The 27,735-nt window shown below is 37.3% G+C and overlaps 1 protein-coding gene across 2 annotated transcripts; it reads right to left on the reverse strand.

Annotated features, from left to right (window-relative positions):
* Positions 1-1,796: 1,796 nt before the first annotated feature.
* Positions 1,797-27,126, reverse strand: USP44 (ubiquitin specific peptidase 44). Of its 2 annotated transcripts, none has more exons than XM_033427692.2 (6): positions 27,028-27,126; positions 14,587-16,078; positions 11,196-11,391; positions 8,651-8,759; positions 4,405-4,610; positions 1,797-3,562 (listed from the first exon to the last, which is right to left on the reverse strand). In XM_033427692.2, exons 2-6 carry the CDS (start codon positions 16,006-16,008, stop codon positions 3,363-3,365), a joined length of 2,133 nt encoding a protein of 710 aa, XP_033283583.1. In that variant the 5' UTR covers positions 16,009-16,078; positions 27,028-27,126; the 3' UTR covers positions 1,797-3,362. The 2 variants fall into 2 exon arrangements, with proteins under 2 accessions (XP_033283583.1, XP_033283584.1); XM_033427693.2 differs by lacking the exon at positions 1,797-3,562 and adding an exon at positions 8,454-8,502 and having other exon boundaries at positions 4,492-4,610.
* Positions 27,127-27,735: the final 609 nt, after the last annotated feature.

Below are 27,735 nucleotides of genomic sequence, written 5' to 3' on the forward strand. Positions count from 1 at the left end.
TAGACCTCCACACTGAAACTTTTCTTCTGACGTAGTGGCTAAAACAAGATCTATACATGCATAAAGTGGGAGGAGAATCTTCATAAATTAATATACAGCTTTAGGCATATTTTACCTTTATTTTCTTTTTAGGACCATATTAGTCCTCGTCTCATTTTTCTCCTGACATTGGAAAGATCTAATTAAAACATATTAGTAGGAACATTGTACCAACTTAAAACCTTGATTTACTAAAATCTCAACCTTTAGATCCTTTGTCCAGTGGTAGTTATTTATTGAGAAATGTATTCAGCTTAGTAAGTGAAAAGGGCGCTTAAAACCACACAAATAAAAACAGGAGAACTTCCCATGTTTGGATCTTGTTCTAGTTAATTTTTAGGCTTTTTCATTAGTGAACCAAATTCTCTTAACACCCTGTCCCTGTACTGGCTTGAATTCATAACAACATGGGCGGTATTTCAGGAAGTGAGGTTACAATGATGCTCATAGCAGCTAAGTGCAGAAGTTAAATGTGAGATGCCTAATACTTGTTTGAACTGAGCCCCACAGTTCTTGAGCAGATTGCTTGAATTTCGTGTAAATGATTCGTTGGGAATGTTCCCACGTAATTTCAAAATTGTTATGTACCAGGGTAAAGCCTTAATTTGTATATGCTTTAGCACAATAAGATTGCCTCTGGGATGCTGTTTAGTTTGTATTTTGTTTAACATTTTTCTCCTAAGAAACCTGACTTCTGTACTAAATCATTTATTATACATTAAAAAGTTGCTCTTTCATATTAGAGCTATAAATGTTATCTTGTGGGATAAACAGTGTAGTTTTTAGCTATATGAGCCATGTTTATTATGGTGCTAATGTTCAATAGCTACCTTTGAATAATCTCTCCATTTCCTCTGATGATGTGCAAGTAGCAGAGCTCACCAGTTCACGCCTGGACATGTTACAGGGCTTGCGCCCTCCAGCTAGCTCTTTTGGGGCTTTGAATCCATACCTTTCTGATGTGCTTTGGTGGGAGGTATAAAGTATCTTGATTTCTAAACCCAAGAACTTTCGAATTGAGTCAAGAATTTGTAGCTTTGTAAAACCTCTTCAGCAGTAGTGATCTCAAACCAATTATAAGCTTGAAGCTCCCTTCCCAAGTTGGGAGCAGTGGCATCACTGCATGCCCCGGAATGGCAAGGGATATGATCTTGTAAATAGGAAAGCTGTTACTTAAAAATTGTATTGTTCACCTACTAGCCATGTATCTCTTGAAATCATTTTGTCATGTTTACAATGATGTACCTTATTGGTAACAAATTATTAGCTTGATGTTTAACAATAGTGCCTTTAGTAAATTATTTTACAACCAAAACACGTTGTTTTTTGTTAGATCAACTTAGCAGAATGTATAAGTCCACAAGGAGATGTACTGTAAGAAATCTAAGTTTCTGTTCATTGACTAGGTTTTAGTTTTGTTATTTTAATAGCCTTCATTTTTTTAGATCAGTTTTAGGTTTGTAGCAAAACTGAGCATAAAGTACAGAGTTCCCATGTACCCCCTTCCTCGACTTCAGAAACACAGAGCCTCCCCATAGGTTTTAGTTTTAAGGATTTAAAAAGTAAAGGGCTAAGTCACTTACTACTTTCTCGTATGTATTTACATTGAAGTAAGTACTGAAACAAGCAACTATACCATTGTAAACAACATAGCTTCCAGAGTTGTTTTTAACTGTTCCACTAAAATTAGGTACTAAAAGGTGTAGCAGTTTAAGTATAAAGTAATCCTTGACATTAAGAAACGCTAGACTCAGGTATCTTGACCACAGTAAATCTTTAATGAGGTATAATAATGTTAACAGTTGAGGTAACAACTTGCATAGGTATTTAATAGATGAATGATTTTAAACCTTAGCCATTTAATACTCGAGCTGTAGTTTTGGCATGAATGATTTGTTCAGTGATAAATTCTCATTGCACTTCACGATCAGCTGCCTGAAATGATTTCAACCTGCAAGCAAAACCCACTTGAGAAAAAAGATAAATCATCTTCCAGTGGTTAACACTTAGCTAAGATATTACATAGCTCTTCTATAGAGGTTAATGGATTCTCATCTTTCTGAATAAAATTAAATTAGCAGCTGTAGGACTTTAAAGAGATCTAATAAGGTTGTTAGGGAAGAGCAAAGAGTATTACATACTATATTTTTAATAAAATGCAAGTGTAATTTTTTTTAATTTTAAAAAAGGGCCCAGTGTTTGAATATCTAAGAGGCTCTTAGTATTCACATAATCCTAGCAAGAGTAACTTAATCCAGGCTTTAGTTATTTAGAAAAATGAGATACTGAATATTTTGCCCAGATGCCAATATCTTGTGTGTCCTATGCAATTTTTTCTCCTCGACTTATTTTTATCCCTTTAAACTAAAAATTTCAAGATACAATATAGTACAAAGCTTTAAGAGATCTAATGTTAAATATATAAAATGAACTCATATCCAAGTTGAACTGTACTTGTATTATATCATAATATACTGTTTGCTACATTCAGTTTTTTTATGACTGCTTTATTAGAATCTGGACAAACCTATTTACTGCCAGACAATCATTATAAATCTTGGCCAGCATTGTTTTCATGTCCATAGTACTGAAGTCATTTAAACATGCTATTTATAAAGCTGTCATCTTCATTTGTATACAGTTTGACTATGCCAAATAAAGAACAATTATTAAAACTTAATAAATTTTTGAAAAAAGGAAGTTCCAATAACCAAAATAATGTCTGTTCTGAGCCCTGTAACACACAAAGCCTCAGGAATATTAATGAGTGTGATCAGTGAGTATTTAAGTGGTACCTTGATATTTCACTTTGTAGTAGTTTAACTCCCTTTAGAGGGCAAAGGTGACTTCAGTATACAAATCTGAAAGAAATGCCTTTTTTTTTTTTTGGTAAGACTATTAGTGAAAAAAGTCTAATATTCTGTCTGATAAGAATTTGTATAGAAAATAGCTATAAAAGATAAATAAGAAATGTATAAAATGATGCCACCTGAACTTCTTCAGTAGAAGATTGCACAAATTCATGATCTGAGCCAATTAAGACATCGAAATATAAAAGAGGTAACACCAGTCTGAGGTAAACACTAAAAGTTTAAAACTCCCAAGTACTTGAAAAACGTTTAGTTACCTGCTGACATTGATACACATATACTTACGCTAACTTCCTCTGTAAAAAAGAGATTTGTTGTAGTTAGATACAAAATATGTAAACATAGTGTGCACTGATTAGTAAGTAAAAATAAAAACAATGAAGCTCAAAATTAAGTCAGCCCTTTGAAAAGTATATATACAAATCACAAGAAGAAAGCCCCACTGTCTTTGGATCAGCTAAGGATTTCATTAGAAGAGGCATCAGCTTCTTCACTGGGATGTTGGCTACCAGACAGGAGTTCTGGAGGCAAGAGTTTAGAATGTCCATTCTCAGTAACTCGCTGGGTATAAAACAAGATATAAGCTTGGGCCTTGCATACTTCATCCATAGTGCACATGCTTAGCTTGGAATCATTGCAGTGTACCCAGAACCCTAGAGTGAAGCACAGAAATACATCTTAATGTTTACAAAGGAACTTTAGAAGTTTCTAGTATAAATGAAAACATGGATTTAAAGACAGTTTCAGTGAGAGCTAAGCTTTTTTCAAAGGGAAAATAATAGTCTAGCCAATTTATTTCTTTTAATTAGAAATACAGCTTGGGCAGTATGTTACTCTGGAATTATCTACCTTTATCCTAGAAGTAATTTGAAGTTACAGAATCTGACCGATTGGTTCACTTGACACTAGCTTTAATTCCTGGTATAATCTTACCAGTTCATGCTTTGCTGGTAATTATACTGTAAAGCAAATAGTGTACAACTCATGGTAGTGTTAAATTAATTGCCTTCATGGGTTATTTGGGGCCTTTTGTCCATACCTCTTTTTTCTAAGGTTCATGGAGGCATTAAGTAAAAGTTTTATATGTTAGAACTTGAACTCAAAGTTTGTTCCAAATATCTGTGATCTGCCAGTTCGTTAGATGCTTTGTTCTTTAACGAAAGTAACTGAATTAAACCAGTTAAAACAGAGGATCTACTTTTGGAAGTGTGCCTTTAGCACTCTCTGACCTTTAATTACTGAGACCATCCTTACTATTTTATCCCTTCAGCTCTTGTAAGTCAAAACTACCACAATCCTGCATAAAATATCCCATTTTCTGCACAAAACCCCCTGTTTTTTATGAACAATACTGCAGAAGCATTCTTCTTGAAAGAAAACAGAGGTCAAGTGGCTTTGCTTAAGATTACTTAGTGGTCAGTTTAGAAACCCTGAAAGCCTGAACTCTGGCTTCCAAAAGTCTAACCCAAGATAAAACACTTTTTCTCGTCTCTACCTCCTTCGGAATTATAACAGTAGGCAGTGTAGTGTCCTGAGCCAAATCCTTTCCCGTGGTGCATTACTACAGCAGATAAATCATAGATAAAACATTCTGGTCTGAGGGATTTCAGGGATTCCCTGCAGCAATAGGGCTCCATGTTTAAGATTTCTTCAAAGCCAACATGAACACCAATCTTCTCTCGGTTATTATGTCCTGACCACCTACGAACAAATCAGGGTAAAATTATCAACAAAATCAAGGGAAAATAACCACGTACTAGGTCCAAACTCATAATAATAGAAGGCCTCAGCGTAGAGTACAACCATATATAATAAATAGTGTAAACAGAAAATCCTTTCAATGCTAAAGTTGGCTATAAATAGAGGAATGTAGGCTTATTTACCAAACAGGTACAGTCAGGTTGTAAAATAAATTATTTGGCTTCTGTAATTAGATGACAGTATAGGAAGAAAATTAACTTTCAGAAAAATATGGCACTATGGCATTTTTCCCCCTTTGAAGAGAGAAATTCAACACACCAAAGGGTTTTTAATTCTTACTGTCTTGTCCATACTTTGAGGAGGATGTTCCAGAACCTAGAGTTTGTTCCTGGGAGACATAACCTGGACCTTTCTTGGCCAGGGGTGGAGAAAAAACAAAACGGCACCTCTAATTCCTCAGAACATTTCAGAGCTCTTCATACTAAAAAAATAGAAACTGTGACCCTTCCCTGTGTGTAAATCAGTATAACACCTGTTAGTGACAAAACTCAAATAATGTCCCTATACTGTCAGTTTCTCAATCTGTTGGTCATGCTTCCCAGTACGGGGTCTATGCATGTAAAGCAATGTTTTCATCTTATGCATAGTATGAATTGGTGCTACAGGAGAAAAATAATGTAATATATGTTCTTTCAAGAGATTATAATCCAACTTGGGGTGTTATGGTGCAGAGACAAAAGAGAGACAGATGAAAATATAGTATTAAAGTATTGGGGCTTCCCTGGTGGCACAGGGGTTAAGAATCTGCCTGCCAATGCAGGGGACACGGGTTTGAGCCCTGATCAGGGCAGATCCCACATGCTGCAGAGCAACTAAGCCCATGTGCCACAACTACTGAGCCTGCGCTCTAGAGCCCGCAAACCACAACTACTGAGCCCACGTGCCACAACTACTGAAGCCCGCGCACCTAGAGCCCGTGCTCCGCAACAAGAGAAGCCACCACAATGAGAAGCCCGTGCACCGCAACGAAGAGTAGTCCCCTCTCGCCACAACTAGAGAAAGCCTGTGCGCAGCAACAAAGACCCAATGCAGCCAAAAATAAATAAATTTTTTAAAAAAGTATTAAAACATGAGGTTAAGACAGCAGGAGGTAGAGAAGGGAGAGGGGCATATAGACAGGTTTTATGAAGGAAAAAAATGTGAAAATGCTTATTAGTATGATGTAAAATGTGGTATGGAACTAAAGTCACGTGAGACTTGCAAATTATGTCATCTGCTGGACTAGAAGTCATATCCCAATCTTTCCCTATTAAATGTATAAAAAAATCCTGTATCCAGTGTACCTTTAATCTTAGTAAAGATGGAAGACCAAGCATGGAAAATAATGGGACTTGCTTAACCTAAGTTCCTGTCATTCTCACTTTATCTCCCTTTTATTTTACCATAAAATTCAAACCTTAAATTATTTAATTATGCTAAAAGTTATCTAATTAGAAAATATTCATTTCTGCCATTTGCAGCAACATGGATGGACCTAGAGATCATCATACTAAGTGAAGTCAGAGAAAGACAAATATCATATGACATCACTTACATGTGGAATCTAAAATGATACAAATGAACTTATTTACAAAAGAGAAACAGACTCACAGACTTTGAAAACAAATTTATTGTTACCAAAGGGGAAAGATACGGGGGAGGGAGAAATTAGGAGGTTGGGATTAACCTATACACACCACTATATATAAAATAGATAATCAACAAGGACCTACTATATAGCACAGGGAACTCTACTCAATACTCTGTAATAACCTATGTGGGAAAAGAATCTGAAAAACAATAGATATATGTATATGTATAACTGAATCACTTTGCTGTACACCTAAAACTAGCACAACATTGTAAATCAACTATACTCCAATATAAAATAAAAATTAAAGAAAAAAATATTCATTTCTATCAATAGGTGGGTACCCATTATTTTCTGCTGATAAAAATACAGTAAAATGATAAAGAAAAAGATAACACTATATCCAAAATTCATAATGGTTTACTTCTGAGAGGGTGCAGGAATAGGACTAGGAGGCACACACATCGGAACTTCTAAGGTATTAGAAATGTTGTTTCTTATGCTTCTTAAAAGCTCTTGGGCGCCCCTCCCCAATCCCATTCTCCCTTTTATCTTACATACCCTATGTATTGTATACACTGGCAAATACAATAGTACTTTTTGAATAGATGAAGAGAAAGGAAAGAGATAAATGTGGTGGTAATGGCTGCATAAAAATGGTCTCTGAATCAGAAATATGGCATGAAGTGTCAAAAATGTTTTGGGCAGAAGATGGAAGGGGGTCAAATAGGTTTAAATTAAGGTGAGATTTAAATGGCAGATTAAAGAGTCAATTATGAAGAACAGGAGGTTCTTCAACAATTTATAGTAGCCAATTAAGTACCAATTTAAGTACCATAAATTTAAGTCCTTTCAATGCTGTCTTTATGGAATCTTATATGTTCTCACCTCTCCATGCTACCTGGCCCTGAACAATATTCACCTCCTAACAATCTTCCTGTTTTCATTCCACTTGATTTTACACACCATGGCAGGTCTCACCAGACTTTTCACTAAACTTTTGTTATATACCCTTTCCTTCCTTCATACCTTTGTTCAGGTTGCTCTCAGGCTAAAGTCCTCCTCCTGTATACACCCCATTCATTCACTTAATATTTTGGGGCATCTACTATGTACTCAGTTCTAGGCTTTGGAATATAGGAATGAAAAAGACAAGATCCATGTCATTACTGAGTTTCTGTTCGTGGGGAGAGAAATAATAAACTATTGCAGATAGTGGTTTTTGCCATGAAGCAAAAATAGGGTAGGTAACGTGACACTGAAGGTTGGGTGGTGCTACTTTTAAATAGGATGGTCAGGGAAGTCCTCTAAAGAGATGAAATATGAACTGAGATTTAAATTATACAAAGTCCTCTATGCCATTAGAGAGGCTTTGGGAATGTTTAGATTTTGCCTAACTCCCTCCTCCAAGGCGCTGATAAATCATTTTGTATACAGTTTGTGATACTTGGTATTTCTACTTCACCATTATTTCTGTGCATGCCTGATTATAATCTTGTTGAGAAAAGAATCCAACCTTATATTCCCCAAAGAATATGAAACAACATCTGGCATTAAAAAGCACTCACATGGTATCTGCTGACTGTACTTTTAACAGCTTAAATAAATAACTTTAGTCAATTATTTCCATTAACAGTGATTATCTCTGGGAAGTGGGACTGAGAGAAAGAGGTACTTTTAGTTTGGGCTTTTATATTACCTTCTGTAATGTTTGAATTTTTTTTTAACATGTATTCCTTTAATTTAAAAAAGAAAGAAACTGGCAACAACTAATATGTACAAGAAACATGATCTCAATAGTTTCCAAATCATAGCACATAAAGTAACTTCTCATTTCTTAAGAGAAAAATAAACTCTCAAGTTAACATGGTTATTACAAGGTATGAATCCATATGCTTTGATTAACCAACAGATTTGCCAACTAATTTATCTAAATATATTTCTGAAAACTGAAGCTTTTTGTTTTTGTTTTTAACTGCTTGGAACTGAACTGCTATACCATTGTTCAAATATTTTCCAAGCATGAAGCAATTGGGTCAAATACTCTCAAGTTATAGATTTAAATTTTAAAAATTTTATACCTAAAATATGCTGTATACTCGCAAATCAAATACTCTCAAGTTATAGATTTAAATCTTAAAATTTTTTTTTAAATCTTAAAAATTTTATACCTAAAATATGCTGAATATTAAACACTATAAGCAGAGACTTACAAGGAGAATGATACTAGCAGACCGAAATGCGAGGGGTCAGCAATACATTCTGCAAGGGAAGATAATCAAGGAGAGTTACTGAACATGGTGTCTATGATTAGGGCTAGAGACAATGACAGAATTTTTTTCCCTTAAAAAAAAAAAAAACAAGTAGATAAGTCATCTAGCCAAGTATTAAAATTTATTCTACTACTAACCTGAATCGTTTGAGATGTAGTCTGAGAACCTGAGGTAGGTGGCAAATCATAAGCTGTTTCTGGGCTTCTGTGAGTACAACTGGTTTTGAGGAAAACCTTCTACGCTTTGCTGTGATATTAAAGACAGAATGAGATGCAAATTTAAGGATACAAGGAAAAGCTGAGTAAACTCAAAATAATTCAGACATGCATTATCAATTAAACATCTACTGCATTACAGGCATTTTACTGTGTTAGAGATAAAGGCATGGCCTTGCCCTCAAGACACTTAGAATCATGTAAACACACAAAACTTATGAGCTAGTCAAGGTATACAGACATGTAAACAAATAAGCACATTGATTCTTGAACAATAAAGGCTTGGATTACACGGGTCCACTTACATGCAGATTATTATTTTTTTCAATACATGTACAGTTGGCCCTCTGCAGGTTTCACATGCACAGATTCAACCATGGATCGAAATTTACATCCGCAGTTGGTTGAATCCGCTGATGTGAAATCTGCAGATATAGATGACCTACTATGGAATTTGAGCATCGGTAGATTTTGGTATAAAAGTGGGCGCTCCTGGAACCAATCCCCCATATATACTGTACATGATTTAATATAATCCTGAAAATAAGGCAACAGAATGATACTGTGCTATAATATTTTTAAATGGATTTGGCCATGCCAACTAACAGGAAAAGTTAAAACTCTCCCTAAACATACTTTAATATACTCTGAGTCTAATTAAAAAGTTTCATGGTCAGTTCATTTCTTGAGGCTAATCAGGATCCCCGGGGCATGGGACCTTCCTTCCAAGAACACCCATCCCTGCTTCCTGGTGATCCACCCCAGCACTGCCCAAGAAAGCAAGCCTTTACTAGCTCAGCATCTGAGGTCTCCCTCAGTATCTTGCTATTTTAGTACCAAATCTTAAACAAGTGGAACTGAGGATTCTTTTTGTTTACCCCCCTGCTTCTCTAGAGGTCCACCTATGGACCTTGTCCTGGCTGGGCCATTGGCTACCAAAATTTGCTCTTGATGTCCAGGAGCTATTCTTCAACTTGTACAACAACTGCGACTCCAGCCGTAGCAGCAGCTGCTTCTTATGTAGGAAGTAGAATCAGTCCACCATGAGGCTGTCCTCTAACCCATCTCCTCTTGCTACCAGAAGCCTTTCCTCCAGGTCTATGCCCCTGAGATCCAGGTATCAGGCTGCTGCTGAATGTCAAAGACCTACCTTTGGATTGTCATCCAGAAATATATGGTCCAAGTGTAGCTACACAAACGATGTTAACTCCTTGAATTATAATTTTAAACATTTGACATTATGTATTAAATTAAGGCAGCTCTTTTAGGCCCTTATTTGGTGGACCGAGGAGACACACACAAACATGTTATAAAGCCATATTCTGCATTTATTCATATCTTTCTACTCCCAGATTTGGTGATGGAAGCATCTAGGACCATTCACATTTATGTCCAAGAAAAAAAATACTTCACTAACAAATCTGATAAAGGTTTATTTTCTTTTAACCTTATAAATCTTAGGCTCCTATAAATTAACAGATTTTATATTAGGCAGCACACAGAAAACAATGTTAGTATAAGTTGTTCTAGAATACGATCAACTGATGTGCCATTTTTTCAATGCTGGAACAGCCATGTTTCTTTTATATTTACCTTATAAGTTTAGTATCTAAAGCCCTAGAATCATTTTTTCAGACATGGAGCTTAAGGAGAATATCTGCAAATATAAAGTATAAACACTAAAATGCCATGTACACATCGACAGAGATAAAGAAACTGGATAAAGACACAGAAGATCCGATGTGGTTTCGTATACCGTTGCCTGGAGGATGATGCTTCTTTAATTGAAATGGCTATTTCATCCCCCAGTGCTGGGTTCCTATGCTCGCCTCTATCAGAGAGCTTATCATAGTAGATCTTAATTGTCTGTTTCCTCCATTAGGTATGTGAACATCTTGAAAGTGTCTTACGTCTATCCACAGCAACTAGAACAATTACTAATATAGAAGAGACAGTCAGTAGATGGTTTTTGAATAAATTTTTGTTTTTATGAAGCCAAAGTCCATAGCAACAGTCCAACTATATGTCTTATTTCCTATTATATAAGTACGCAGACACACACACACACACACACACACACACATTATCTATATATCAATGTTTTGATATGTAGCAAAAAGACTCATAAAGCAAACATTTCACTCAGTACTAAATAACATGGTTACCTTTTACTATTCCCATTTGCTACTTTATTCTGCCCTCACATATTAAATTTAAATCTTATTTTACGAATTCTTTCTATAATTTACTATAGGATCAAAACATTTTTAATGTCATCAATAAGGGAAAACAAACACATAGTTCACAAATGCCAATTAAAAAGTAGAACTATCCAGCCAAGTTTCTTTTGATAAACTAACAGTTTATTTCTATACCTGCTACTAAAGGAATTTATTCCAGCTTCCTTCATTTGTGTTTCTCTTTGCTAACCTTAGAAAAGCAAAGAGAATATACAGCTTCTACTTACAATTGCACTGGTCACATATGTAGATTTTTCCTTCTAAAGCTTCGGTTTCTGTGAATTTGGCCAACATTTCAGTAACCAGACATGGCTGGGAAGCAATATCTTTTCCACTGCATTGGTATCTTTCTGGAAATTCCAGTGACAAGTCCCAGAAAGGTTCTATGGTGTTTGATTTGTTGTCACATGCAAGACATGTAACCTGCAAATAAAAATATTAGTTTCTCAGATTACAATCCTTCTGTCAAAATATTTATTCCTTTCACTAGAAGCCACTGCCAGTAAATTAGCTCTTCTTCTGAAGATGCACTATCAGAATTCTGAATAATCTGTTTTATATTATTTTCAGGGAATAATTTTTTTCTTCCGTAAACCCATCATGCATTGATGGGCTTTAACTACTAGGCATTCGAAAAGCTCCAACGGCATTAGTCAAGTCTGAATTTAGTAGAAAACCAAACCATGGACTCAGTTATATACCCATTGTGTGTATATATATGTGTGTGTGTATGTGCGTCTATACATATATAATATATATGATATATATTTATATAAATTTAATTTAATGTGTTTAGATTATTAGACTTGAGGTTCTTTGCCCCTTTTCCTTCCTCATCTTTCACTGATTGATTTTCTCTCCCCAAATCCCTATAACCTCTTAACCATGATACAAGTAAAATACTACTAGTATATTTTTATATACAGATTTTAAAATATAGTATATTTTTATACATGGTATATTTAGTATATATTTTGAAGCCCTACCAACTGATAATTTCAAAGGATAGTACATATAACATAAATATACATATAATATAAATATTATACATATAATATAAATACTCCCACTTAAAGCAAACATCACTACATTAAAATCCTCATCAAAATATAGGAACCATATAGAATATGAGGCCTTTCTAACAACTTATGTAGGAAACAGAGTAACTGGAAAAGGAAAGAATAATAATTTCAGTAAAGCATTCAGCAGGATTTAATGCCAACAAACACTGCCCATAACTGAAGACAGACTCTGTAGATCTAAAAATCCACACATGATACGAAATATCACTAAACTCTTTCATAAAACCTATATTCCTGGAACAAACAAAAATAAAGAGGCCAATTTTAATGTAGATTTTAGATTTAACACAATGACACAAAGAAAATAATACTCCTGGTGTTTAGTTTGGGGACTCACTAGGACCATGGTCTGACCTTTTGAGAACAGTTTCTTGAATTTGGTGTGGGGGTGGGGCGGGGCGGGGCATTCCAACCTCTGAATCTCCTGAGATGACCAGTTTCCTAAGTGTTTATTACACATTGAAACGAAGAAAGCAAAATGCTAGCACAACAATTTGTATTAATTTCAAAATTCATCCATAAAGGAAAAAACAAGCACATAACCCCTCTCGCACTATTCAAAATATAAAATGGCAACTTTCTGGAAAGAAATTTGCAGCCAAGTATCAAAAGTCCTAATCTTTGACAAAGTAATTCTACTTCTAGGACTCTGTCCTAAGGAAATCATTAGAAAAACCGTATTAATTGATCGTGACATTATAATGATGTCTGGAAACAGTTTACAAGTCAACAATATGGAAATGATTAAATAAATTATGGTATATACATATGATGGACACTGAAATGTTGTGAAAAGAATGATCAAATATTTTGATGACTATGAAAAATCTTTACATTATTAAATGAAAAAGTGAAAAAAAGCAGGTAAATTCAACATGACCATACAATTAGCGGGAAAAATATGTATAAATATTCAGAAGAAAAAAAAAACCTAGATGGAAATATACCAAAATATTAATAGTTTTATGTGTGGGTTATGTGGAGTTATAGTACTAAGGGATGATTTTTCTTCTGCATAGATTTACTATACCATATAGATTTTCTATATGGTATATATTATTTTCTTTATAATTGTGTATTTTAACTTTTGCATAAAAAGTTTAAAATGACAGAGAAAGATGGTGGAAAAATAAAATTGCATGCAACACAAGAAGCACAACTCTTATGTGCTAATTGACACAATGTAGAATCTATACATTTCTGAAATATGAAGGGAAATAAACTTCATAGATATTCCCTAAGAAATACATTTGAAATATTTAAACTACATTCCAGAAAAGTATGCTATAAAAACAAAAGGTGGTATTATTACCATGAAAGTTGAACTGAGGAACAGAAGCATGTGTATAGGGGCCTAATTGCCTCAGTTAAAAAATAAACTTTTTTTTTTAACATCTTTATTGGAATATAATTGCTATACAATGGTGTTAGTTTCTGCTTTATAACAAAGTGAATCAGCTATACATATACATATATCCCCATATCTCATCCCTCTTGCAAATAAACTTTTTAATAGATCTTTATTGGAATATAATTACTTCACAATACTGTGTTAGTTTCTGTTGCACAACAAAGCATATCAGCCATATGCATATTGACTTACTTCACTCTGTATGACAGACTCCAGGTCCATCCACTTCACTACAAATAACTCAATTTTGAATAAACTTTTTTTAAAGCTCTATGCTCTGGAAAAGTAGAGAGCCGATGTCTAGTAATAGTCTACCAACAAGTCCACTCATTCTAGAGAATCATTAATTAGATGGAAGATTCTGGTTTTCTGACTTTCACAGGGAAATTTTTGTGGGTGTAATTAAAATAAAGGAAAACCATTTAGGATCTTTCTAGATGAAATCACATTTATTTACCTTAAAATTTTGCTACCTACTTGTTAAAAGTTTTCAAACCTTGCCCCCTTTGGTTCTATAGGAAATCCTCCAGGGCTACTCCTTGGTCCCTGAAATTTCTCAAGTGTACCAAATCCATTCCCAGTACAAAAGTATCTTCAGGGCTTCCCTGGTGGCGCAGTGGTTGAGAGTCCGCCTGCCGATGCAGGGGACACGGGTTCGTGCCCCGGTCTGGGAAGATCCCACGTGCCGCGGAGCGGCTGGGCCCGTGAGCCATGGCCGCTGAGCCTGTGCGTCCGGAGCCTGTGCTCCGCAACGGGAGAGGCCACAACAGTGAGAGGCCTGCGTATCGCAAAAAAAGTATCTTCAAATCTGTTCCTTGTGGGATTAAACTCTTCTCAATCCCTCAGAGAACGAATGCAATATCATTAACCTAAGAAGCTCTGTTTCCTGATTCCCTCTCCCCATCAAAAAGCTTTAATATACCATGGACGTAAAACTACTTCCAATGATTCATGAAGGAAGCAACTATAAGAGTGAGCTGACTTCTTCATACATTGTAAAAGTGACCAATTTTGACCTGACAACAGTACTAGTGCTAACATACTCGATATACAGAGAATATGCATTTTTTAGGCTTCACTTTATGAATTCCCCAAGATGAAAATAAGATTTTTAAAAATCCATACCTGACTAAGAAGTTGTCCATGAAAGATGTTATTTACAACATTCAGAACCTGCTTGATAAGTTTCCTTTGAGAAGTGGGGATTAGAGCTGGTAACCTGGTACCAGTTGTCTCTAGTTCATGTTGTATTTTATCCAAAAGCTCACAAAGAAATTCCTGAGCATCTTGTTGGGCATAACCACGAAAAGCAGGAATTAGTCTCCATACTGAGTGTAGCATAGCAAATGGTGAGACCAAGGCCCACTTTCCAGACCACATGACTTGGAACAAAGTATGCAATTCATGACAGAGAGAAATGTATTGTGAACTTGGCTCCCTTGGCTGAATAAGTTCCATCTTTCTACTCTTTGATGCTCCACCGCTTAGTCCTGATGATAAACTTGGATGTCTGGAGCGAACAGAGCATGTTTCTTTTTCTTGGCATTCATTCATTTGATATACTGTATCTGTGATTGGAGGATGCTTATAAGATGATCTTGTTTTATCACTAGCTGTCACAGCTAGCCATTGGTTCAGATCAAGTTTTAAAAAACATTGTCGAAAAATAAGTAAATGACTTAACACTTGAAGAACAGAATTCATATAGCAAGTATTTCCCAAATTTCTCAATCCTGTTACACCAGGAGTTACTATTGGTCTTCGTTTAACAGAGGAGTCACTGGCTTCTTTTAGTCTTACATCTTCTGAGGTAGATACTACTTTATCTTTTGCTGGTGATGCTGAGGCTTGCAGTGGTACTTGAACAGGAACTATTTCTACTGTGGTGGACTCAGCTAGACCTTGCAAACGTAAACTCTTTCTTGGAGGCATACTTTCCAATTCTGCTTTAACTTGATACTCTAATTCTTGCCGTCTTTTCTTCACTTCTCTTTTTGCTATTTTTTCCTGAAATTGTTCTTGCCTTCTTCTTCCAGTGGGTGACTGTTCAAACCAAGTTCGAAAGATTTTACCCATTAGTATCCTTCTCCTGTGCCAAAGAGCAGTATACATTTGATCTTCATTTTGAAGCAGAGATTGGGTGCCATCATGTAAGAAATAAGAATCATCACTTGTACCCACAGACCGTAAAACCCTTCCACTACGAGTGGTGCAGTGATAATTCTGACTTTTGATTGCACTTAATGTACTTCGTAGTAACTTCAGGTCTCCAATTGCATTATCATTAAGAACATAATCATCACAAAGGTAACAAAAAACATACATCTCGTTCACCTCCAATGCAACAGGATGACTGCTTTCTTGAAAGTGCCTGAGTGCATGTTCTTCAATATATCTTCCACAGGCCACATGGGAACAGCTAAGGCAAGCCCAAATAGACTCAGTTGTATTGCAGTCCACACAATGCCATTTCTGAGGGTTGAGGATGGAATGGTCTTGAGCAAGCCGCAACTGCCCAATGTGTTTGCACTTATCCATTGTTAGCATTTATTTAGTCTAGCTGAGAAACACATAATCCAAACAAGTCTCTGTTCATAACATTTGAAGCATCTGAAAACTAAGCAGAACAATGTCAATTTTTAATAAAAGAAAAACAAAAAGCCAATATTTTTCTTTTTCACAAGGTATTTTTTCCAGGAATTATTTTATTTTTCCAGGAATAATTTAATAAAATTACTCTCTCTGCTCCCAGTACTTGGGCTGCCTGTCATAATACCATAGGCAGTTCTCACTTTTCATTTACTCTAGACTTCACTAATCTTTCATCCACCTTGCTCTGAAAGCACACACACATCACCTAACTTTCTCTGATGGTTCCTTTTAAAAACTTTGTTTTTAATTTTATGCCACCATCTACTGGTAAAGAATGGGTAGCAATCCCTTTTCACATCCCCTTTTATCCAATAGTCTGAAGGCAGTTTACAAAAATATTCATTTTCTTAAAAATTGGGACTGGCAAGACCCAAATACATCTCATTAGTGTCTATATTCTGAGAGCCCTAAGTGGAGTTACTAAAATATAATCATAGTTAAAAGCATGGGTTTTGAAGTAGAAGCACTTAGGTTTGAAGCTACCTCTGCCACATACTGTTTATATGTCTGATTTGATCAAATATTCTAACTTCTCTAAACTTCATCTGTAAAACAGGGAAAATCATACCACCTTCACAGAATTGTTAAAGGACTGAGATAACAAAATATCTGGCACATAGTATGCTCAGATATTTTGTGAGATATATAAATGCTCAGTAAACAATAAATATCTACACATAGCTATAGTGAACAAATCAATATTACATTCTATTTATTTAAATGATACTAAATAAAAATACTAAATAGTCTAATTAACTACCATTTAAAATTTGGCTTTCCACTAGTAAATCAATAATGACCTTTAATTCATGGCTCTGTAACGATAGACTCTGATTTGATAGACTTGACAGTTTGCCTTAAGGAAAGAGAAAAGCATTCTCCCATTCTGTCTTTGTATTTGAATAGACTCTCAGGAATGTGCAAGGATGTATAAGCAAATTAAGAAAAAAGAGGAAAAATATGAAGTGAGTGGCAATATAATGAACTTCTACATTCTGGCAGGCTAAGCATTATCTGAAATTAGAAGCTTATTTCAAAAAGCAAACCCACAGGGCTTCCCTGGTGGCGCAGTGGTTGAGAGTCCGCCTGCCGATGCGGGGGACACGGGTTCGTGCCCCGGTCCAGGAGGATCCCACATGCCGCGGAGCGGCTGGGCCCATGAGCCATGGCCACTGAGCCTGCGCGTCCGGAGCCTCCGCAACGTGAGAGGCCACAACAGTGAGAGGCCCGCATACCGTAAAAAAACAAAAACAAAAACAAAAAACCCCACACACCAAAGAAACTTAACATAATAAAACAAATGTGATTCTGACCCAGAAACTTGTTCCTTTATCAGTTAAAGAAACACATCTGCTACCTGAACCTAAAAAGAGTGAAACGAAATCTAGTTAAAAAGTAGGGAATCACAAAACATTTTCTTCATTGATTTAACATAAATTGAACACAAATTTTATGTTGCAGCTGAGGACCTAGATACAGAGCACTCACAACATTGTGTGTAGCATGATCAATGCTTTCCATTTTTTAGGACAGCAAGACAGTATGAATTTCAATGTTACTTGCAGATGCTGCCCAAGGCCCTAAGAAAACTGCAAAGGTAAGGTTGATTTTTGGGTTTTCCCACCTCTTTTTTGTAAAATCTCCTAGCAATCAGAGATACTCCTGCCCACCACCAATTTCTTAACTCTTAAATACAGGGTTTGCTGAATAAAGATTTAAGACTGCCAGCCCCAGCCCTCACAACTGCACACACTTCACTTCTCTTCCCTCAAAATTTCCTGAGGCCCAAAATCTGGTCAAATATAGTATTTTATTAGAACCAGCATTCAACAATAGCTGCAATGGCAAAAGTAAGACATCAGTGATTAATATGCTCCATTACCCTAAATCCTTCCAGGTACTGAGGTTAATAATCTTGGAATCATACTTGTCTCCTCTCTTTCTCTCTCCCCACATCAATCCTTTAGGAAGAATGTTTGGCTCTACCTTCAAAATATATCTAGAATCTGATTACTTATTATCTCTACTGCTACCACCCTGGACCAAGCCACAATCAAGTGGATTACTGCAATTAGGCTCCTAAATGTTCTACCAGCTTTGATCCTTGCTGCCACCAAAAGTTTACTGTTCACACAGCAGCAGCACACTCTGCCTTTAGACCCAGACAATGAGGGCCCAGACCCGACACGTTAGAGGGCCCCTGCCTGGCCCTCATTATGTGGAGTCAGCAGAGTCAAGGGATGTGGCCATCTGGAACAAGCATACATCCCAAACTCCCCTTTTAAACTGCTACTTGGGACCTGGAGAATTCCCTGCCCCAGTCATCCTCAAATCCTGCTTCCAGGGCATACCAGCAATAAGAAGCCACTGAAGAATTCTATAAAGGAGAATGACACAATCAGATATGTAGGTTACAGAGGGACCTGAACGGCAGATCTAGAGGAGGGATGAGTAATTAAAGGAGACTCTACTGCTCCAGATATTACAAGGAAATTAAAGCTGTAGCAAAGACAGGAGTAGAGGTAGATTAGTGCTGACCAAACACTGGTTGAAAGAACTGACTCAATATGGAGATTAAGTGAAGAATCTAGGGTTCTCTTCTATCTACTTTTACTTAAAAAGGATCATACAAAGAACACAGAGATAATTTAGTTAAACATTTGTTTCTGGCAAGTCATAGACAATAATTATTAATTCAACTTCTCGTAGAGATGAAGTGGGAAATGCTGTTTATTTATACTCAAGGGAAATTATTTCATTCTAAAATTTAAAGAGGTGGTATGAGTTGACACCTTGCAGAACATTCAGAAAATAAGGCTCAAAAGAAAAAAAACCTAGAAAGAATACACACACACACACACACGTATGTGTATATGTATATATACATACATGTGATATATACATATATACATACGTGTGTGTGTGTGTGTTATCTCGGGGTACTAGGACTACAAATTATTTTATTAATCCATATTTTTAAATTCCCCAAAATAAGTTTTAAATAGGAAAGATAGTGCTCGATTATAGACTAGTCTCTTTACTTCCTTCTTCTCTATATCCTGCAAATACATCCCCTTAGTTATAAGGAATTTTCCTATTTCGTTACAGTTGTTACTAAAAAATCTATTTAGATGATGGCAAGGCCCTGACCTTCAACAGGAAGTGGCCTATAATCAAATAGCATAATTCCATTTGATGCAAAATTGTAAAAAGGGTGAAATGTTGATCAGATGCCATCTCTCTGAGAGGCAATATAGCAGGGAAGAGGTCTCACAGCAAAACAGACCTAAGGAATCCAAATGCCTGAGTCTAACACTCGGCTGCATTTATTACGTGACATAGACAATTATTTATGTTCCACATACCTCAGTTTTCTTATCTGTAAAATAACAGTAGTAATAACATCAATAGGGTTGATGAGGGAATTAGGGAAATTTATATTTGTAAAGCACTTACAACAATTCCTGGCACTTAATAATATGGCCCTTAGTACATCTTACCTTCCAATAATAATAATAATTAGTATTACTACTACTACTATTAATATTAATATTATAAATGCTAGCTTCCCTCTAGTTTTATCACTTTTAGCCAGGGGTTCTTCTCAGGCAAATGTGTACTAAGGCAAACTTAGGTACTAACTGATAATTAAGATGTTAGCTGAGGACTAAGGTCAGACCTCTCCCAGGGGTATTTGCATTTTAAAAGGCGATCTTTCAGATAAAATCTTTTTAAAAATCCAAAGAAGTGAAACCAGAATGGTGGAATGACAGATCATGAGATTAATATTTTAGAGTAGGGGGCCCACTTGCTCAGTCTATTTATGAAAGAAACCAGTAGGGGGTGGACGACCAAGCGAAGGGCAGGGAAGAATGAAGAAGGAGCTAGAGAGCCAGGCTGCTGCCACCAGAGACCTCCAGTTTGCTCTGCTGCCTGGAGCCACAGCTCAGAGACAGTTACTAGAGTACCCCAAAGAGGCCTGGTCACACAAAGATCTAAAAGCCTGGCCACAGCTCGGAGACAGTTACTAGCGTACCCCAAAGGGGCCTCATCACACAAAGATCTACAAGCTTGGAAGAGAAGAAAGGGGGATGGGAGTACTTCTTGACACTTCCTATTTTCCTCTACTGGGTTCAGAGCACTTCTTTTCATTTGCTAATCCACTGCTGAGAAGCTATATATTAGCTCTGTTTGGCTCCAGCAGATAGGATAAGTGATTTGGGGCAGTATATTCATTTTATAGAGAGTTAACAAAATATTTTTGTACCCCCCCATGTAGATTCTGGTAAAATATTACCTGTATCTATATATAATAGCAATATACAAATAGTCAAGATGTTTTGAATGAAATCTATATATAAAGGTTAAAATTACCTATATCATTTTCTCATATTTTTAAAAAGTTTCACACTTTAAATTTCACTTAACAGCTACGAAATGGCTTTTTTAAAAACCAGATATGCTATCTTTATTTTAAATACAGATGGATTTATAAATATTCTGAAAGCTTCACTTTGTCATTCTTCACTGCTTAAAGACAATAAAAAATTTAATTTGTTCAAAGAAAACCATTCAAGCTACTCAAACTTTTCATGCCATATAAATGAGCAAGCATCTTTATTTTTACAATTCCCTTCAGCAAATCTCTAAAGTTTACAAAATAATTGTATTTGACTTGTTGAAACCTAATTATTTTACAGAGTTAGCATACCATTAAAGCAATTATAAAATAGAAAGCTAAAATGACTAGAAGAGAAATAAAACATAAGATCTTATTAGATATGGTATTTATAGTCAAAGGTTTATATCCACACAAACATCAAATAAGATTACAGGTAAAATATTTAACTTGTTACGGTTCGACAGCACAAAACTGCTTATACTTACCACACAGTGAGGACTGTAGAATCTATTTTAATGGCTCTTCAAACCTCTTCTTGTAATGAACCCTTTCTACCAGCAGAGGTTCAATGGTCAGATGTAGATAGCCATCTACCAAGTCTTTATCTTCAGACCTAGCCCTTCTGAACCAGTGCCAGGCACACTTCAACTCAGCTTACCTATACATCTTGCCTTCACAGAATTAGCTTTTCCAATATTCTCTTATTAAAGATACTGTATTATCATTCAAGTACCCAGGCTACAAATCTTACACTTTTTTTTTGATTCCTCCCTCCCATCTTTTCCATGCGAACATTCAATTTGTCATATATAGCAGGGCTATCATTCCCCAAGTCTTGATTCCTTTCCATTTCCAGAACTATCATTCTCATTATGGACAAATCATTCTGAAGCACAGCAGTAACCTCCAACCTGGTCTCTCATCATCCGGACTCTCGCTTTCCTTCATAGTACTATCCTGCCAAATTAATCTTCAAGTTTGCTTTGAGCCTTTAATGCTTGTACTTAAAATCCTCTGTTCCTCATAGTCAAGTAAAGCAGTGGATTTCTAACTTCGACTAAGACTCCTTTAGAAACTTTACATCAGGTTCCAGTAAATGTGTGTATACATGTAACACACATACCTGGAGCAAAAGTTTCACAAACAATCCTTATAAAAATAATGTATTCTGATATTTCCTATTCTATTTCATTTAAAAAGAAAATGCTGGTCACAAATCACTAAACGGCAGTTTTTCAAATACTGCAATAAAAAAATACTTTACATTTGACAGTCGTGCTTTCAAAATTCTCCAGATTCCAGCCTATCTTCTTCATCTCATCTTATTACCCCTCTGTCATGAGCACTCCAGACAAAAGGAATAATCTCCAGTTCATTTCCTAAACTCATCTTCCTCATTCCCTCACTTCCACCTTTAAAAAATTTTATCTATCCTCCAAGGCCCAACTCCTTCATAAAGTATTTCTAGTTAAGAAAATCTTCTCTCCTAACTTCCTAAAAGGCTTGAATTGTGCCAAATGTGAATTCTTGGGTTTATCTGCGTGCACATCCTTACTCTGCCAACTACCTGCTGGGTAGGTTCCCTGTGGTAAGGGAGGGACTACTCAAGCATCTTTTATCTCCTTAGTAAGAAAAGGTAAGGGCATTATGAAGATCCTCTAGGTTCTATAGCCATACTGTTTCAGGCTACCAAATTCTTGGCACAGTCAACTAGTATTAACTGCAGGCCCACTTCAGTTTTCTTTGTGTCTTTTAAATCAGTGGTTAAGAATAGAAAGTCATTGATCACCAGTGACCAAAACTGTCCCCTCCTCTTAACCAAGTGGCCGTTTTGCCCAGCTCAGGCAGTTTCCTGATAGTTTGTGATGTCATTATCCTACTTCCTCTGTTCTTAAACGAAGCCTACCATGTGTCTTGTCACATCCTACGTGCTTCCAGACGCCCAAAATAGATCTTACACAAAAGCAGACTGAGAAATACTTCCCCAACCCTAATTGGGGTATTTTAAATTTTGGTATGACATGTAGTGACCCTTTAAATAAATATTTGTGCTCCAAATATAAGTATTACTAAAAGCTATAAGAATCACTGAAAAATTAGAAGGGTAACTAATTTTTTACTTCGAAAATGAACATTCCACTATAAACTTTTAGTTATCTTTAACATAATGATCCTTCTCAGGTGACCACTCACTTTCCACCTCAGTTTCTTTAGAAGACACTTAAAAAGAAAGCATAGAAACTACAAGAGGTTAGGTACCAGAGATCAGTTATATGAAAGTAATTTAGATTTTCTAATCAGTGCAATTAGTAGCATAGTTTTCAGATTTTTCTCATTAAAAATGTTTTTATGGAAGTCTGGAAGTTACCATGAAAAACAAACACAAAAATAGCCAAACTACATTACTATTTTAAAAAGTGACATAAAATGAGGGAAATGGCTAATATACATTTCTAGAAAGAGTATTTTAAAATCTGAATAGTCACTAATATAACATCATCATGCTCTATTAAGAAACTTCCCTCTTTCATAGTTTATACTTAGTCAAATAATCATCATATAAGATTTACATTTTATATAATGCCTAGTGTGTCTTATAGGCACAGTTTTTACAACTATCAAAGGATTGTTTAAAACTCTTATAAGACCACATGATAAATTCAAACTCCTGAACATGGCATGTAAGAGTTTTCAAATTGTGGCACAATATGTACTTTTCTACTTTTATCTATGACCAGCCACTTCCCACACATCTTTTGTTAAAATGTTTTTATATATCAATGACCACATGGTGAATAAGTTCAATTTTTAAACATTTCATAACTGGGATATGAACTCTTGTTTCATAGGAAATGGGTATGCACATTTTATATAAATACTTACATAAATTACATACTTATTGAAGAAAAAAACATGTACCACTGGGCATAAAGTAGAATATTTAAATAAAATTGTCACAGTAACCATCTTTATCTCATTAAAGAAAATTCTCCCGAGACTTCCCAAGAGGGATGGCATATGTTGAACCTTTATTTAACAAAGATAATTTTTGTAACAAAACTTATTTTTCTTTTAACAATACCAAATAACCTAAACAGATCCTCTAGAAGCTATTAAAAGTAGGAAGATTTGTTATTTTCCATGATAAAAGATAGGAGGAAATGGCAATTTCAGTAGGAAGTAGGCCTTAGGAATTACTAACCACCACAATCCTTACATGCATTTGGATAAGAATGAAAATAACTATCCACAGTAATTACGGCAAACCTTACCCACTCCTTATAAGCAGTTTTCAATTTTCCATTTATTTCACGGAACCACCATAGTACCCTGTTCTCTTTTAAGAGATGTTTATAAAATGCCAAGGGTCAAGCATAGTGCCTGGTACATATAAAGGGATTCAATATTTTTGAATGAACAAATTATTGAATGAATAAACACAATGGGCTCTCAAACTCCCTCTGCTCCGTCTTAGGTATGCTATTATGCCTATTATGTGTTTTGGCACCTCTCCTTGTCAATCATGATGTATTTCCTTTCCTTTATCCTTAGAAAGGCTCTGGTTATTCTTTCTTCCTCTAGAGATCTAGAATCTATAATTACCCGGATCTTGCTTGAAACTCATTAAACAATAAAGGATACTCTTTCCCTGGGCCTTCTTCAAGTCTTAGCATGCCTCTCCTGAGGCACAGAGATTGTATCTAGTACCGACCATCTAAGGAAAAGCAAGTTCTGCTGCCAGATTATTTGATTTCCTCACCCACCACAACTTACAAGTATTTCATTCACAGGCAATTTTGTTCCAAAATATTTATCATTACATCAACCCACTGCAGCTAACTTCATAACAATAGGGGAAACATTCATAAAAAGATTGACCATTCTACCATGGGTCTAGTAAATTGAGCTCAAATACTTTGTGTGAAATGGCCAGACTGTTATTCTAGTACATATATGACTTGGCCTAACAAGTATATTCTTGGACTATAAATTAGTTTTCTATGGCATGTAAAACTCCATTAAAAATGAATTTCTTATAATAAAGTGTTTATGATGTCTGAAAGTGCTATGAAAAATCAATTGTACTTCTTATAGTAATCTTTGTCAGAAGCCAGTATTGGTAGAATCCTTTTATATTTTAGTTACTTGTCACCTGTTTGGGCAGGGCCTAATGGCAAAACTGTCCCCATTACTGAACTCAGGAAATGATTGGGCATACATTTCCTATCTTGATTAGACTCCTAAGCCCATGCTCTCAGCCTCTCTCTAATCTCCCTCAACTAGACAACTCCATTAGAATCTGGCAATGTTCCTTCTGGCTAACATTGCCAGGAGGGAGAAAAACTTCAAAGCATGTTTTTTTCTGCTACCAAGATGCCAAAATGTTGCCTTTCCCTGTACTTCTGTATGATCCAAAAACCCAATTGAGCGAACATTTACAGAGGTTTTTCCTCCATGTTAAGCAGTAAGTCAGGTGCTAGGGTTACAAATAAAATACAATCAGACTCTGCTTTCAAACAATCCAACAAGCAGAAAATCCTCTTATGTACTACCAATGCTATAACACTCAGTAAGATTCAAGTGTGTAGAGGAAAAGTTTGGTAGAGGTATATATGATACCTTATTTCTTTCTTTTTGGAGTGCAAGAAAAAAAATATGTGAAAAAGGGGGGTAAAGACAATTGGGTAGAAACAATATACTTCAAACATTTAACCCAAATCTTCAACGGATTTCCCATTTTAAATATTCCAAAAAGTTTATCATTGTATATTACACTAAACGTGGATTCACCAATCACTTAAATTTTTTTAAGCTTAAAAAAAATGTGGGACATTAATGTTTTCAACGAAAAATAAGACTTATGCACAATCAAACCAGTCAAAACACTTCAACTTTCTACCATGTATATGTATTGAACTCTCTGTTCAATATCAGAATGTGTCTAAATTTCAATATGAATAGTCTACAATGATAAATACTGGAATGAAAAATCTGCTACCCATTGCAAAATTAATGGCTAGGACACAAAAAGCTAGAGAAATGGCAGTTCGGGGGAGAGAGGCTAAATGAGACAAAATGTATTAAATCTCTTTCAAATGGCCTGAGACACTAAATTAAGGTTAAAAAGATTAGGGTTCCAAGAATACAAAGTGTTCATGTCTTTCAAGACAACTAAGTACTGAATCTCACTGTGATTATGAAATATTCTATAAACATGTGCTTAACTTATGCTTGGCTTTCCTAATTTGATCACAGTGAACAGCCAATTCTTTTTCCTTGTTTATACCTAAAGCTGGTTTTAAAGACAACTCAAAATGGAATTCCAGGCCCAACATTACCACCCCCCTACTTTTACCCCACAGGCAGCTACTTAACAGATAATAAGGAATTCAAGTGCAGGGCCTGAAAGTCGTATTTCTATGCTAATTTCACAACCCCGTTACTCGCAGGATCTGACAAGGCTTAAAAATGGGGAGCGGGGGTTTGAGGATAAAGCGGCTCTCTCAAGGCTTGCTTATTTTTTAACTTCCAAAATTAAAACTGCAAGAAATTATCCAGTTACCAGTAGAATTTACAACAGCTCAAACTTGAAGTCGAAACAATTACCACGTTTCACTTTCTTTTTTATTGCGGGGGTGGGGGAGAGGACGAGTCCTACTATTTCGTAAACTTGAGCAGTCATTTTCTTCTCCCTATGCTGACACATTTCTTTATGCCCCCCAAATAAGTTTAGCCTATTAGCATTCCTTCCCCGAAGGCCAGCGGGAATGGTTTAGAAAGCTGGTATTCAAAAATCCCAAGTGTCTCTAAGTGGCAGCAGGTGCTGGCAGTGCCGGGACCCGATCAATGGAGGGAAGGCAAGACATTCCTTCTAAATGGAGGACTAGAACCGCCCTTCCAAAGCATCCCAGGGGCGCTTCGAGCATCACTTGGCGGCACTCAGAGCCAGGAGGAGGATGCGGTTTTATCTCGACAGTGTCAGCTCTACAGAGCGCCCCAGCCCGCATCAGATACGCGATCAGATTCGCGATTACACCTCCTCCACGCTCCGGCACGCGGGTCGGGGCACAACTCCCCCTCTGCATCCCCTCAAGTCCCCCAATTTTGCCCCTTCTCCCAACTCGTCCCCCGCCCCCAGCCGAGCGCAGGGTGGTTACGCGGTGCCCCTGGCCACAGGGGACGCCGCTCCTGGCAGCATCTCTGGGGACTCATGAGGTGCCGGCACCGGCCAGGGCATCGCTCGACCCATCTTAACTTCCCAGAGGCGCCAATTCTAAATTCGCCGGACCCGCCGCCGCTGCCGCCACCTCCTCCTCCACGCGCCCCTAGGCTCGCTCCCCTCAGTCCGTCGGCAGCCCCCTCTCCCTCCCTCAGGACCCCTGCGCCCTGCGCGGCGGGAAAACGCCGCTAAGTGCCTCCCGGCCCTGGGGGCTCCCGTCGCATCTCTGCTCCAGCAGGGAGCCTCGCTTCGCCAACCGCCGCAGCCGCGCGCGCCTCTCACGCACACTCACCAGCCCGAGCCGGAGCGGCCATCTTAGCGCTCGCCTCCCGCGCCCCCCTTCCCCGCTCCCCGGTGCCGCGGCTACAGCAGCAGCGGCGGCGGCGGCGGCCCGGTCGGGCGGCTACGTCAGCGGTGACGCCGCGGCTGACCCCGCCTCCCTCCCCTCACAAGCCTTCGGAGGGCCCAAGGGGGCGGGCCGCGCTGCGTGGCGACTGCGGACCCGTGGGTTGCCGGCCTGAGGGGGAAACCCGCGCCCGGGCTCCGACTGGGCGTCCGGGGATGGACGTCCCCCGGCGCCGCTTGTGGCTCTGCGCGGGCAGTAGAAGCTCCTCCGGGGCGGGCTTCGCACCTGTCGTAGCCGTCGGGGCCTGGGAGGGGGCATCCAGTGTTTCCTCCCAGCCAGTGAGATGCACAATATCCCCTGGGCGTCCTTACTCCTTCATAGAATTTCTGCCACTCAGCGCCGAATTGGTTGACAGAAACGCGCGCCAATCTCGTTGTCGTCAGAATCTGCCCAAATTGGCGTAGAAAGTTTTCAAGAAAACGTTTCCTTCTCGAGGATGCAGTCAGGTGTGAGCTCAAGTGGCGGCGACTGCTTTGAATTTGGCTTCTTCAGACGGCAGTCGGGCAAGGAAGGTTCCAGAATGGGAAACTCCCTGAGAAATCAGAGGTAAGGTACACGAAAGTCACCTCTGTCCAGCGTTACTTTACCTGAAAT

This window comes from Orcinus orca, chromosome 11, assembly GCF_937001465.1.
Source record: "Orcinus orca chromosome 11, mOrcOrc1.1, whole genome shotgun sequence".
In the NCBI taxonomy this organism is placed as follows: domain Eukaryota; kingdom Metazoa; phylum Chordata; class Mammalia; order Artiodactyla; family Delphinidae; genus Orcinus; species Orcinus orca.